This window comes from Melopsittacus undulatus, chromosome 9 (genome assembly GCF_012275295.1).
Source record: "Melopsittacus undulatus isolate bMelUnd1 chromosome 9, bMelUnd1.mat.Z, whole genome shotgun sequence".
Lineage (NCBI taxonomy): Eukaryota > Metazoa > Chordata > Aves > Psittaciformes > Psittaculidae > Melopsittacus > Melopsittacus undulatus.
Genome location: NC_047535.1, coordinates 19,657,969 through 19,671,064, shown reverse-complemented (window position 1 = coordinate 19,671,064; position 13,096 = coordinate 19,657,969). Strand labels below are relative to the sequence as shown.

The 13,096-nt window shown below is 35.6% G+C and overlaps 1 protein-coding gene across 2 annotated transcripts in view; it reads left to right on the top strand.

Annotated features, from left to right (window-relative positions):
* Positions 1-13,096, top strand: part of UNC13C (unc-13 homolog C) — a 147,300-nt gene that overhangs the window by 39,414 nt on the left and 94,790 nt on the right. The window contains exons 4-7 of one of the 2 annotated variants that reach the window (XM_031046130.2): positions 1,776-1,854; positions 3,320-3,325; positions 8,312-8,383; positions 12,419-12,638. In XM_031046130.2, the coding sequence (XP_030901990.1) occupies positions 1,776-1,854; positions 3,320-3,325; positions 8,312-8,383; positions 12,419-12,638 (377 nt within the window). The remainder of the gene's footprint in view (positions 1-1,775; positions 1,855-3,319; positions 3,326-8,311; positions 8,384-12,418; positions 12,639-13,096) is intronic. The other variant, XM_031046129.2, reaches the window with a different exon arrangement.

Sequence of the window (13,096 nt, the reverse complement as noted above, 5' to 3'; positions counted from 1 at the left end):
AAGCATGGAAATAAATAGTGGCAATCTACTGTTGTGTCTATTTCTTCTTCAAGCCTGTGGAATAGAAAGGGGACCAAATAGAACTCAATTTTGTTCCAAGTGAGAGAGGGGAAAAATACTGTAGACTGCCTTAAAAACAAAGCAAACAAAAAACCCCAAAGTAACAACAAACCAACCAAAAATAAAAAACAAACCCCAGTGACACAGTCTTAGCAAAGATCCATCTAGCCCAGAATCCCTCTTCTCCTGGTGGTGGCCAGAAGCAGACACCTAGAAGTTGTCAGAAAAGTGTATGCATAGGATAAGATGGTATTTCCTTAGTATAGTCTCCTTGCTTCCTAGTCTTCTAATGGTTTGCAATTCAACAATTGCTTAAGTCAGAGTTGGTGTCCTTTTATGTAATGCTCATTGGTGTATTTCACTTCTCTTAAATAATTTGGATTGTGATTTATGAGTTCTGTTGGCTTTGGTTGATTCATCTTGAAGGTATTAGAAGTGGAGATATTGGAGTAGAAGGCTATGTCTGTCCCTGAACTGCTTACAGTCTGGCGAATTAGCATAACCCAGAATTGATTTCAGTTTATAACAATATGCCAGGCTGTAAATCATGGCAACTGAGGTCTCTGATACATAATTCCTTCTGGATTTAGCTGCAGCTGTGGAACTGTAGCTTCTATATCCAACAGGAATCGTCATCCAGAGTCCTGGCTTAAATAAATACGTAATTTCTTAACTCTACTAGTGGCAGCAGATTTTAATCCTCAGGTCAGCAAAAGAGTATCTGGGACAAAGTACTGACCCTTCAAAAGGAAGTGAAAATTCTGTCATTAATTTCAGTTAAATCTCTTTTCACCCAATAATTGTGATTTCTAGAGATATACTGTTTACTGTAACATGTACTTTTGTTATACACAGAAGCAGAGAAATAAAAATGTAAAAAACAGCTGAATAGGATATTTGAGACAATGTCAAACAGAAGGAGCACGGAGGGGAGTATGTTGGATCTTGAAAAATAAGTTATACCCTCTTCTCTGAGAACCTCTAAATATATCTGAATTACAAATCTGACAATTCCTTGTAATCTTGCAACATCCACCCTGGAAAAAAATCAGGAGGATAATACCTGTCTTACCTATTCTGAAGAGTTGGGGAGAATGGAGCGTATGGTTACTGGATGAGTGTGTCAGCCTTTTATTCTTTGAAGTGGCTCCAAGCTGTTCTTTGCTGTTGTTTTCACATTGTATGTCAGATCTAGTATGTGGTTTAAAAGTGTGCTTAATGAAAAAGGTAAACCAGGCAAGAGAAAATAACGATGGTTGCCATGGAGATATCTTAAAACGTGACAAGTTCTGTTTTCCATAATCACAAGGACTCGTGAGAGGAAAGGATTATGTATTTAGTTAGATATTTTGCTATTTGTATCAAATGTATGACAGAGATAATCTTGTACAGTGTTGGCCTCCATCTTAACTACCAGATATACAAGTCCTTTTGATGGAAAGCTACTGTTACAACTTTTAAATCCATGGTACAAAGCTTTAGCAGGTATTTGAGCGACCTTTTAGCTACACTTTGTTCTGAGTGAATGCGAGGAGAAAAAGACAGCCACACGAAGAACACTCTCATTAATTTTCATGAGAATTAGAACACTTTCTTTAGCTGATAACTGTTAATTTTTGGTTTTAACTGTAAATACGGATATTTTAAGTAGTTCTTAGGATGCAGACTTGAAAGCCTGATTTTTATTTTTGTCTCTGCCTTTTCAACTTCTACAGTGTTGGCCGTGGGCTGTATGGAATCGATAGCATGCCAGACCTGCGCAGAAAGAAATCTTTTCCCATTGTTCGCGATGTGGTAAGTAACTTCTGAGGCTATGAAACTTGATTTATTTCTAGTTGTCTAGATCTTACTTGTAATTACTATTGTGCATGTGAATTATAGTTTGTCAACAATTGGTTTGTGGAAAAAAAGTATCTTGAGCAAATGGATGGAGGCGGTAAAAAGCAATGATGCAGTTGTTATAATGTGCTAGGTAGGTCTGAATATTTCATGTAATATTTGGATATTACTTGTGAATTCAAGTAATGTGAATTTCCTGCAATAATAAACTACTCATTTTTGTATTGAATTAGCTTGTGAAGACAGCTGTTTTTGAGTGCTTGGGATATACTGATTGACTTGATTTATTATGATACTGAAAAAGGAAGTTCCTTTTAAAAAGTAACCTTGTTTCAGTATGAATGTTTTAAAGACGTGCATACTTATGGTACAAGACCAGGTATGTTATTTTAGCAGACATTGTAGACAATAATAATTTTGACAAATTTCAGAAAACTGAAAAGAATGGCAGTTCCTTTGAGATTTATTCTGACTTCCAGTCTAAACCACATTAAGTAGAATCTCTCTGTGTGAAGAATTTCAAGTGCCATTCACATTTCTCTCTTTCTTCTTGTAAAGTGTAGAATTCGTAATTAAATAAAATACATATTTAGTCTGTGGTGGTGGCAAGCCCCCAGTTCATTTCTTGTTGTAAAGAAATGATGGGGAGTCAGTCAAAGTAACTGACTAATATAGTTGTCTTTAAAAGATCAATCTTTGCCAGATTTTTGCTCAGTGTATTCTTAGCTTCTCTGTTCAGTCATTCCACAGCAACATACCACAGTATCTGATCACAAAGAGACTACAGCAACAATTTTGTAGTAGAACTCCTTCTGAAATCAATGAAAAGTTGCCATATATGACATACTAGGGTCTGCATTCATTGAGTCCATTTGTTTTGACACTAGCCACTCTAATGTAATTTGTATTGCACAAATATAATTTACAGCCATGTTATGATGCTTTTATGTATATTAAATAACACTTTGCTTTTCTTAATTGTTGGAACTGTTTACAGACAGAGCTCAGAACAGATTAAGACATCAGAATCTTAATAGTAACTGTTCACTTTGAAAAGCATAATAATTATCAAAGTGTATCTAAAAAGAAAATTCACATTTCGAATGGTACAATGAAACTTTATTATTATTATTCAAATATGTCAATGATTATTGCTTTACTGTCCAGTCATAGAAGGATAACTCTCTTGAAGGTATTCTACCTTTAGTAAGTACACATTGCAGAATTTTAAAACCAAAATTTGTTCTGCAATTTATTAATTATGGACTTACTGTATAGCTGTGTAACTGTATGTTCTTTAAATATCTACTTCTGACACTGACTGAAATAGGTATCAGTTGATTTTATTTTTTTTCTAATAAAGCTGGCAAATTATTAATATTAATTATGGTTTCTTTCCTATTTTGGCTGCATTTTTCAGGCTATGGTAAGTGCTTTTACACTGATAAGTGTTCTAAAATGTTAGTAACTTAGAGATTTTATGAATGCTGTATTTTATGATGACTTTTTTTTGAAAATATAAATACTCTTTATGACCAAGAATTTAATCCTAAGTGAAGTTTTGCCTTATGTGAATGTGTTGTCCTTTGCATCATTTATGCCAAAATTATTAGAAAAAGTTTATCTGTATTTTCCAAATATCCTTTCTAATGATACAAGCAGACTGTTGAGGACCCAGTCATGATGCTTCTCCTGTGGAATTGAAGCCTTAGATTCCTAGATCTAGAGAAGCTGAAAGTATTCCTTACTCTTAAAGCCTCTTCAACTAAACTATTTGATCTGTCTTGTAAGAGGTGACTTTCCCAAAGCAACTTAAGATGGTTAGGTGCTATGGTGTAATTTTTTCTGATAACTTTATTAGTGGTTCATGGAAATAATTTCTGTTTCCACAACTTTGGGTACCTGTAAAGGTCCCTTCTTATTTTCCTATTCCTTCTCTGCACTTCCAGTTTCTCTGCATTAGTTTTCATGCTTTCATCATCCTATCTCAATATAAAATGTAACAAAATGATGTACATCTTCTTAAGAAGATACCTTTGATTCCCATTTGTTTCCATAAATTCACATTTTGAAAAATCTAGTTTTCAACAGCAGTTGTGTTGATTTCATTCTTTCTCTCCTAAATATCTAAGACAAGTGCTTTCATTAATGCTCTGGGATTTCTGCTTTCCATGCTTGTTTCGGATTGAGTCGTTAGAGAGGATAAAGCAAAGTCCATCTACAGGAACAGTTCTCTTTGCTGCAATCAGGTATTTCACTATGGATCATTATTAGTTCTTATGGAATGTATCTGACATAAGAGGGGAAGAGAATGAAAGAAGAAATCATCATTCAAGTGAAGTAACAATACAACTGTTTGAATAGCAATACAAAGCATTTGAACAGGCCTCTGTCGAAAGTGGAGTCAGAAAGAAGAGTCGAATGCGCTTGTTGATGTAATTGCTATAACTTCTACTTTTAAACAAATGTATCCTGTCTTTTGTACTAGTTCGAGATTATTATTTGAGGTGGGACTACAACTGGGCAAAGGGGTAGAAATAACTATATATATATAACTATATATAGTGGGGGTTAGAATTACTTAACCCACAATGGCCAAATATGTGTGTTGATCTGCCAAGAGACAAAGGTCTCTAACTCTGTTTTTCTTTCACTATGCTTTAGTCCTTACTTCAGCCAGATTTCTTCTCTTGATCATTCAAGAATGTGTTATTACTATGCTTTATCATTTGATTATAAAAACACAGAATAATTTGTGACTCCTTGCTGCTATTCTAAAACAGTTTGCTTGGTTCATACTGTTGAAGAGAACACACAGGATGAAACAACTGCCCATTCCAGCTAAAACAATAATGAGTAACTTTTACGTTACATTACAAATAAAGCAGTGTTTGTCAAGTGGTAACAAATATTTTATCTTCAACATCCCACACACACCCACTGCCCTCTTGTAATAGTCTATAGACTCATGTATGGAGGGAAAAAAAAAAATGAAGTGAAGGAAAAGATTATCAGGAAACCTGAAACCCTCTGTAAAAACAAAGGAATAAGTATTTCATGACACAGCCAGCATCCATGAACAGCTGCAAAACATTACCCTGACTGCTGCTTCTTTGCTGTTACTTTTATTGCTCAAAACAGAGCTTTCTTTTATTTCAGCATTGCAGGTGGCTCTTTTTTTTTCACCTACAGGGTTTTTTTTTTATATAACATTTAATTGTAGCTTGAGTCAAATTCTCTTCTACTTACAGTTACCACTTTTCAATGGTTTTGCTAGTATTACTTTTTTTTGTTATTCTTTGAAGCTACTAAGGCAAATTGAGAGGTGATACATAACACAGCATAGATACAAGTTAATGCAGGGGTCTAAAAGGACCTGAACATAAAGTAAACTAAGTTAATTTAAATAATGTATCAGGGATTTGGAGAAACATTTAAAAATCAAACAGATGGTGTTCTGCTTTGGCACCTCCTTTCATTGGTTTGAGGTTTGGTTGGTTGATTTTTTTTATTATTTTTTTATCCACCCCCCCCCCCCCCCCCCCACCCCCCCCCAGCCCCCCCCCCCCCCCCCCCCCCCCCCCCCCCGAAGTTTATCATAGGATCAACTTGGCTGGAAAAGACTTTTAAGATCATCAAATCTATCCATTACCCCGGGACTGCCAAGTCCACCACTAAACCATGTCATGAAGGGCCTCATCTACATAGTTTTTAATGCTTTCAGGAACAGTGATTGCACCACTTGCCTGGGCAGCCTGTTATATGTCTGACCACTCTTTCAGTGAAAATTTTTCTCCTAATATCCAATATCTCCCCTGGTACAGCTTGAGACCCTTTCCTCTTGTCCAGCCACTTGTTATCCGGAAGAAGAGACCAGTCACCTCCTTGCTCCATCTGCCTTTCAGGTAGTTCTAGAAAGCGATAAGGTCCCTCCTGAGCCTTCTCTTCTCCAGGCTAAACAACCCCAGTTCCCTCAGCTGCTACTCCATAAGACTTGTGCTGTTATGAGGGGCCCAAATGTTCATGATACAATAGTGCCAACATAGAGATCTTCACAGTCTGCAGGCAGAATTCTCATAAGCCTGAAGACATGAGTTAGTATCCGAACATCAGTTTGAGAGGGTAAGCAAATCTTGTCTCCTGTTAGAGGAAATTGGTGAATGGCTTCAGGTTCCTTTGGCTCACATTGTTCTTTTGAGGCTCTGGCTATTTGGTCTTCCTTCCTGGAGGCTCCAGATAATAAGCAGCACTTACCCTTCTTCCTTGCTACTATTTAAAAACAGAAGGGCAGTAGGGAGAAAAGTTTTCTTGCTACATTCATATCCTGTGTCCTTGTTTCCCATAAATGAGTCTGGCAGCAATTTTCCTCTTTCCAAAATACTCACTCCTGTTTGCTTCTTTCTGTCCTTAAGCACAGACACAGTTCTGTATTTGTTCAGTGCTTGTTTCTTAAAATTTCCAACACATTTTTGCCATTTCTCACTTTGGTGTGTGGCTGTGGGTCCTGTAGCATTAGATTTTGTCACAAAAAGTTTCTGTTTCATCTTTCTTGTCACTTTGTTAATCTCAGTGGGGCACACGAATGGAATTTGTCATTCTCAGAAATAGAAGGAAATACAGTCACAGAGAAGCAGAATTATTTACTTATTAATAACAAAGTGGGAAAACTGAGAGTAAATTAATGGCATGGACTTGGTAAACTGCTCAAAGTTTAAAATAAAAGGGGGAAGGTTCTTTGCATCCCATAGTAACTGTAATAGGACAGCAATAAATCAAATGTTTCTGTGCCAAGGATGACTTCCTACTCCATAACTGTTTTCACAATATTAATAATTCTGTGTCTATCTGCAAGTTTAATTAGTATCAAGGGAAACTTACTGAAAACTGCATGCATATGTTCTCAGGGGAAAGTGATTGGTTAAAATTAATATTAACAGCCTTAATATCTCTAAATAAATTAAAGCAAAACCCAACCCACCAACATTTAAAATGTCATTGTTATAAATTATAAAATCTGAAGAAGTTTGAATTGTTTCTCTATCCAAAGATTAATGATGTGATTCAGCAGATGTAAACCTAAGTTACTTCTGACCCAATATGTATTTCACAAAAATAAGAATGTCATATGCAAAATATCATTGAATCTTTTTCTGTAACAGCTCTGTAATGGGGGACAACAAAGACAGACTTCACAGTAAGGTGAAAATCTGTATCCTCACAACAAAGGCAACAACAAATTTATGGTTAGTGGGTGATATAATTGATCCTCCTCACAGTGATAGACTATGAGGGCAGCAAGCATGACAAAACTGATGCTGGATTACAGGAAATCAGAGATAAAGCAAAAGTATACAGGCAAGCTTGAAATGATTTAGAATAGGGGGAAGGATGCATAAGACCAATTTTGTGGGTAAAATGCAGTAATACAGGAGTGTTACGGTTAATATCTTGTACAGTAGAATAAATCTTACCTGTCTCTGTCAGGCCAGAAGGCTTGCTGATAGCAGAAGTGATAATCAGAATTGAAATATTATTTGGAAAACACACAGAACTCCTTTCCACAGGGATCTTTTTCCTTTTGATCATTATGCTCTCTAATTCTCAAGGACACATTTAATTGCAGGGATTGCAGTATGGAAGATAAAATGTGTATATTAAAAATACTTTGATTGCCCTTGTGTGTACTATGCTAGAGCAAATTATATTGTCTCTACGACCAAGGATGTAGTCTTAAGAACTGGGAAATATTTGTGTAATACCCATAACATCATGTGGACTAAAGAGGACAGATTGAGCCTTTTTACCTCTCTCCAAGAACCGGAGTATTTGTCTACATAGCTATACATAGTATTGAATGAATATTTTCTTTTAAGGTAAAAATCACATTTCAGTTTCCCAGACTTTTTTTATTGAAGACAAAAAGCATTTTATAAACATACACAGTTTAAAAAGGCTCAGTGAATTAAGAAAAAAATATCTGGACTGACAACTTGAATGATAAGACTATTACAAAATGATCTCCCATGTTGCTGAAGGCACAGACAGCTTCCAAATTAGGGCAGGATACTTATCCTTGTACCACATTAATTTGGTTGGCAAAGCGGAAAAACAGTGACAGCCTGTGGTTTAAAAAAAAACGAGTCAAAAAACCTCTGAATACCAGGTTTTATATTAGGAATGGCAGTTAAACTAGGCACTGCTGAAAGAAACAGTGATGGTGATGAAAAGTGGGCTTGCATTATGTACTGAAACCTGAAAGGTTCTTGTGATGGAAAACATTAATTAAAAGCTTTCGTAACTCCTGCAGTTTTGCTTTAATCCAATAGCATAATCAAGTACTACTTGCCTTCCATTAGAGTCAGTAACTGAAATTAGTATAATTTTTAACAGTTTTGCATTTTGCCTTAAACAGACACTTGCAGCTCGAAAATCTGGTATTTCCATGGCAATGCTCATCCGGACCTCCATAAACAATGATGAAATGGTAAGTGTTTTCAATGACAGGTTTAAGTAATTTAAATAATAGAGAAATTTTTTGTTCAAAGTTCTTCAGAAATTATTTCAGCCTTAGACATTCCAAACTGGATAAAACTGAGTGTATAAGCATCCTGTTTATTCTGCAGGAACTTTCAGGGATCTTAACAGAATTTGCTGCCTGATCCACAGTGACAGAAACAGGTTTTCTTCTGCTGACAGTTAGAATAAACTAAGCAGAAAACCTTTGTTTAAAAAACCAGTTGCTTTGGAAAACTTTATTTTAAACTGACCAGCTGCACCACACTTTACCTGCAGGCTTTCAGGATCTCTCTCTGTTCATCACACCATCAGTACAATTAGAATGACAGGACTCTGCAAGATTTCTGTGTGATTATTAATTTTTTTCCCAAGTCCTTATGGGTGGCTGGGACATTATGTGATTTTGTACATGTAACTTCTTTTAATAACACATGGGATCAAGATGAAGTATTTCATTCATACAAGTGACCAGAAGAATATTTTGAAAAGTCATATTCTCATAGCTAGTAAAACACGTGTGTTGTCGGTTTCCATTATTAATTTCACTTACTTTTTGCAAAAGAAATCTGTTTTAAACAAAAACACAACACACACCATCTTCTTCAGCAATACTTGGTGTGATGCAAGCAGATTTATGTGGCTAAACTAAGCAACAGCACTAATTTGAAGGAGTAAAGGCCCCTTTTGTGTTCCTTATATTGCTAGTGAAAACATTGACATCTAGAATACATCCTACACTGGAAAAAAAAAAGCAGCATTGAATTTTTCTTACACTGTTGTTAAGCTCGATAGTGGAAAAAATGGAAGAGCAAAATATGTTGACAAGTATTCTGGGAGCTGAAACACATAACACAAGTACACACGCCCATTCCTCTTCTCTAATTTATTGTGAACTTTCTGTGCTTATACGGTTATCCTGAAGGAACAATTTGGTAGTGCTCAGGGATGGATTGATGAGATGGGAAACAGCTGGTATTTGAAATGATCTTTCAGTAGGAGCAGTAGTTATTTTGTTCTGCTATGTCAAAATAACAACAAAAGTAGATAGAATGGAGAACTATGGAATGTGAAAAAGGAGTTAAAGGCTGAAGGAAAATTATAGAGAACAAACTTATGCTATGTAAGTGGTGCAAAATAGAGACTTTCCATTTATATTATGGCTGCTATAAAACCATCTAAGTTCAATAGAAGTCCCTAAGATACTCCATATGTTTTACTCAAAGGTGTCTGCTAAACAAACAAGTAAACCATTTATAATAAGCATTACTACCTTTTATGACAGTAAATACAGGTTTAAATATTCATTTACTTGTCTCCCCTCCTGCAGAAACTACCAAGTTATGACTTTGGAGGACTAAAGGTGCAAGTTTAGTTGGCCATGTAAATTGCCAACAAATGCAGGAAAAGAGAATAATTTGTATTTTCACATTCTGACTTTAGTGGTACTGTTCAGATGAAAAAAGGCAGCAGTAAATCCCAGTGGAGGGCAAACATTTCTCTAATGCTTGCTGTCAATCAGGAGAAACTACTGAACTATGGTTCAGGAGAAATGGAAAGGGAAAATAAGCTGACTGTATTTTTATGCCATTATACTCTTTGGCTTCCACTTCAACCAGGCAAAATGAAAAATTGTGTACCAGAAGTAGATATTTGTTATGAAATCCTTAAAGAAAAACATAAGCCCAAAGGCAGACAACAAATATAATTTAGATACATAAAAGTTGATTTGAGAAAATGTAGAAAGGAGAAGTGAATAAGAAAAGCCTGTTTTATGTCAGCTCTCACTAAACATACTAAAGGGAAGTGGGTACTCTTCCCTACAGGATAAATGTAATGGTAAAGCTACTTGCAAGATATCTAAAACAAATAAAAGGTAATACTTTTCTTCTTGATCTGCAAGTAGCCAGCAGAACTTAATGCCCTAAGGCATTATTAAAACTTAGTAGAGCAAGATTTGAAAACAAAAAGAGCAGACGTTTTCAGGCATAAAATAACTCTCCAGGTACTCTCTACAAAACCAGAATAAGTGCCGTCACCAAGGAAAGTTAAGGAAGAAAAGTCCCTTTGGGCAAGTTACTCTTCCGATTAAGGCTGTTTTGGTTTTTATTCTCCTTCAACTTTTTCTGGAGGGAATATTAGTGACTCTGACAGAAGCAGGTAATTTGGCTGTTTAGATTCAGTATGGAAATTCTTTGAGGTAATGTCTTTTGTTAAAAATCAAATGCTACTTACTAGAAAAATTAAAACCAGAGCTTTGAGCTGTGCCACCTGACATTGCTATCCTTCTGATAAAACCCATTCATGATACAGTGAGTTTGTAGGTTCTCAGGCAGTGATCCAAAGATATTTTAAACAGTGTCAAAGTATTCACTTCAGTGATGCTTAAACACAAGACTTCAGTTGAGCGTTCATTTAATTGCTTTGCTGAACAAAGAGACAGAGCTTCAAGTTGGTGAAAATAATACACTATTGACATTTAAAAAGTATCTGTAGTCATGTATGACAGAAATAAATTTCACCTTGGAAGATAAACAGATAACTAAATAATCCTCCTTTATATTAATAGTGCTAAATACTGCCATGCCCAGAGCTCTGTGAATAATAGATACATTTAAACAGGGAATAATATTAGGAATGAAAGCTCCTAGACAGTAATATTAAAAAAAATCTACTTTACAATTCTAGTTTGCTTTAACAACTGAATTTTCAGTTTAAAACTTCATTTACCCTCAGATGTTTAGTTCAAGACCTATTGAGCTGTGCCATTTGTTACTTAGTGCTATTTCAGGAATAGATACAAGTTACTGGCAAAATTCTTAAATTATTTATACTGTGAAAGAAAAACCAAGTGAAGTTGAACAGGGTAAAAGGATAGTACTGATACTACTCCAGCTCAGGACTGAGTGTAATCTGCAAAGGAATCTTCAAAGATGGTGGTTTCTGAGAAACATGATTTCTCAACAAGCTGCATAACTTCCCTTTAGGTTGGTTTTGAAGTTTTCTTTCTGACACCTGTAGCTGGTAGACTGTGATGTGGGGGCAGGGGGTGGAGAAATGCACAAAGATAAAGTCTGCTGAGTTATGTGGCCATGAATTAGCCCAGTCCCTCTGCTAGATCAGATCAGTGCTAACCTTTGCTTGCTTTCAGGGGAATTCTGAGATGGCTCATTGTCTAGAGTAGGCTAAGAAAGCACTCTGGAGAGAATTCTGTATTTGTTTTAGTTTTTCCTACTATATCAACTTCTTTTCCTTCTACAGTGTTCGTAGGGGTGCTAGGGTAAAATGTCTATGAAAAGTCTGACTACATTTGTTTCACCAGGCTTCACAGGAGAGATGTTGGTTTTAGCATATAACTATGAACTTTAATAAGAACTGCTGCAGCCTAAGCTGCTTAACATTTGGTTTTGTTATTTGTGGTGCTTGAACCTATAAATCAGTAGATTTATGGCTATATGTTTTTTCCCATGGTAGCAGAAATGCTTTAGTTGATGGTTTTGTGCAATGTTATGCAGATAGGCACACACACAAAAATATTTTTCCTGGGCAATTTATTATTAGCAGAATCTCAAATGTTTTAGTTGAGACTCAGATACATAAAACCAAGAGCATGTCAGTGTGTTGTTAGATAGGCTAATATCTTGCATTTGTCATATACGTACCACTGGGGAATATTAAAATTATGGGAGTGTTAACACATGCTTAACCGAGCAAGTCAGTCTTGCTTTCTATACTATCAGAATGGTGGCAGTAATGTTAAAGCTCATGTGGAAAAAACACACAAATTCCAACATGTTTGCCAGATGTACAACTAGACAGTCATCTAGGGATCTTTTATCTTCAAAGTACAAGGTAAAATGAGTTAATTAGTATTTTGCAAATTAGTTCATGCTTCTATGTATATTCTGATATTTTGTAACATTTTAAATGTAAAGGCATATGCTTTAGCTCCAGTTCACTCATATTAACCACTACTTCGACCTAAATCTTTTTATTTATTCAACAGAAAATACATGTCTTCAAGAAGACACTGCAGGCTTTGATCTATCCAATATCATCAACTACACCTCATAACTTTGAAGTCTGGACAGCTACAACTCCCACATATTGTTATGAATGTGAAGGTCTACTTTGGGGCATAGCCAGACAAGGCATGAGATGTACTGAATGTGGTGTCAAATGCCATGAGAAGTGCCAAGACCTCCTAAATGCTGACTGTCTGCAGAGTGAGTATTTCCTGACAGCTAAAGCTTTGCAGTACTTAACACCTTTTAGTTTTGTGTGTAGGCTCAGATATTCCCCAAAATGAAGAGCCAGATCATCATAAATCAGTGAAAGCATGTTAGTATTGATTGGCTAAGGAGCTTTCCAGAAACTTCATGAAATATTGACTTTTAATTTTGGTTTTGTCCTTGGAAATTAATGAATGTTGCTGGTCACTTACAAAATAAACTTTGGCAGCACCAGTATATTATTTACTTTCTCCTGCCAATGTCAACCTCCAGAAAGATTTGTTACATGACGTAAACCCTCCTTGTTTTATTTAATTTAGAACACAAAAAATGTTAAAATAGATAAAAAATATTCCTAATACTTACTGTATTCACATTAATGTGCTATAAAATAGACAAAAATATGAAACAGTAAATAGGATAGTTTCACAAGTGAGAAAAGAATGCTTCCT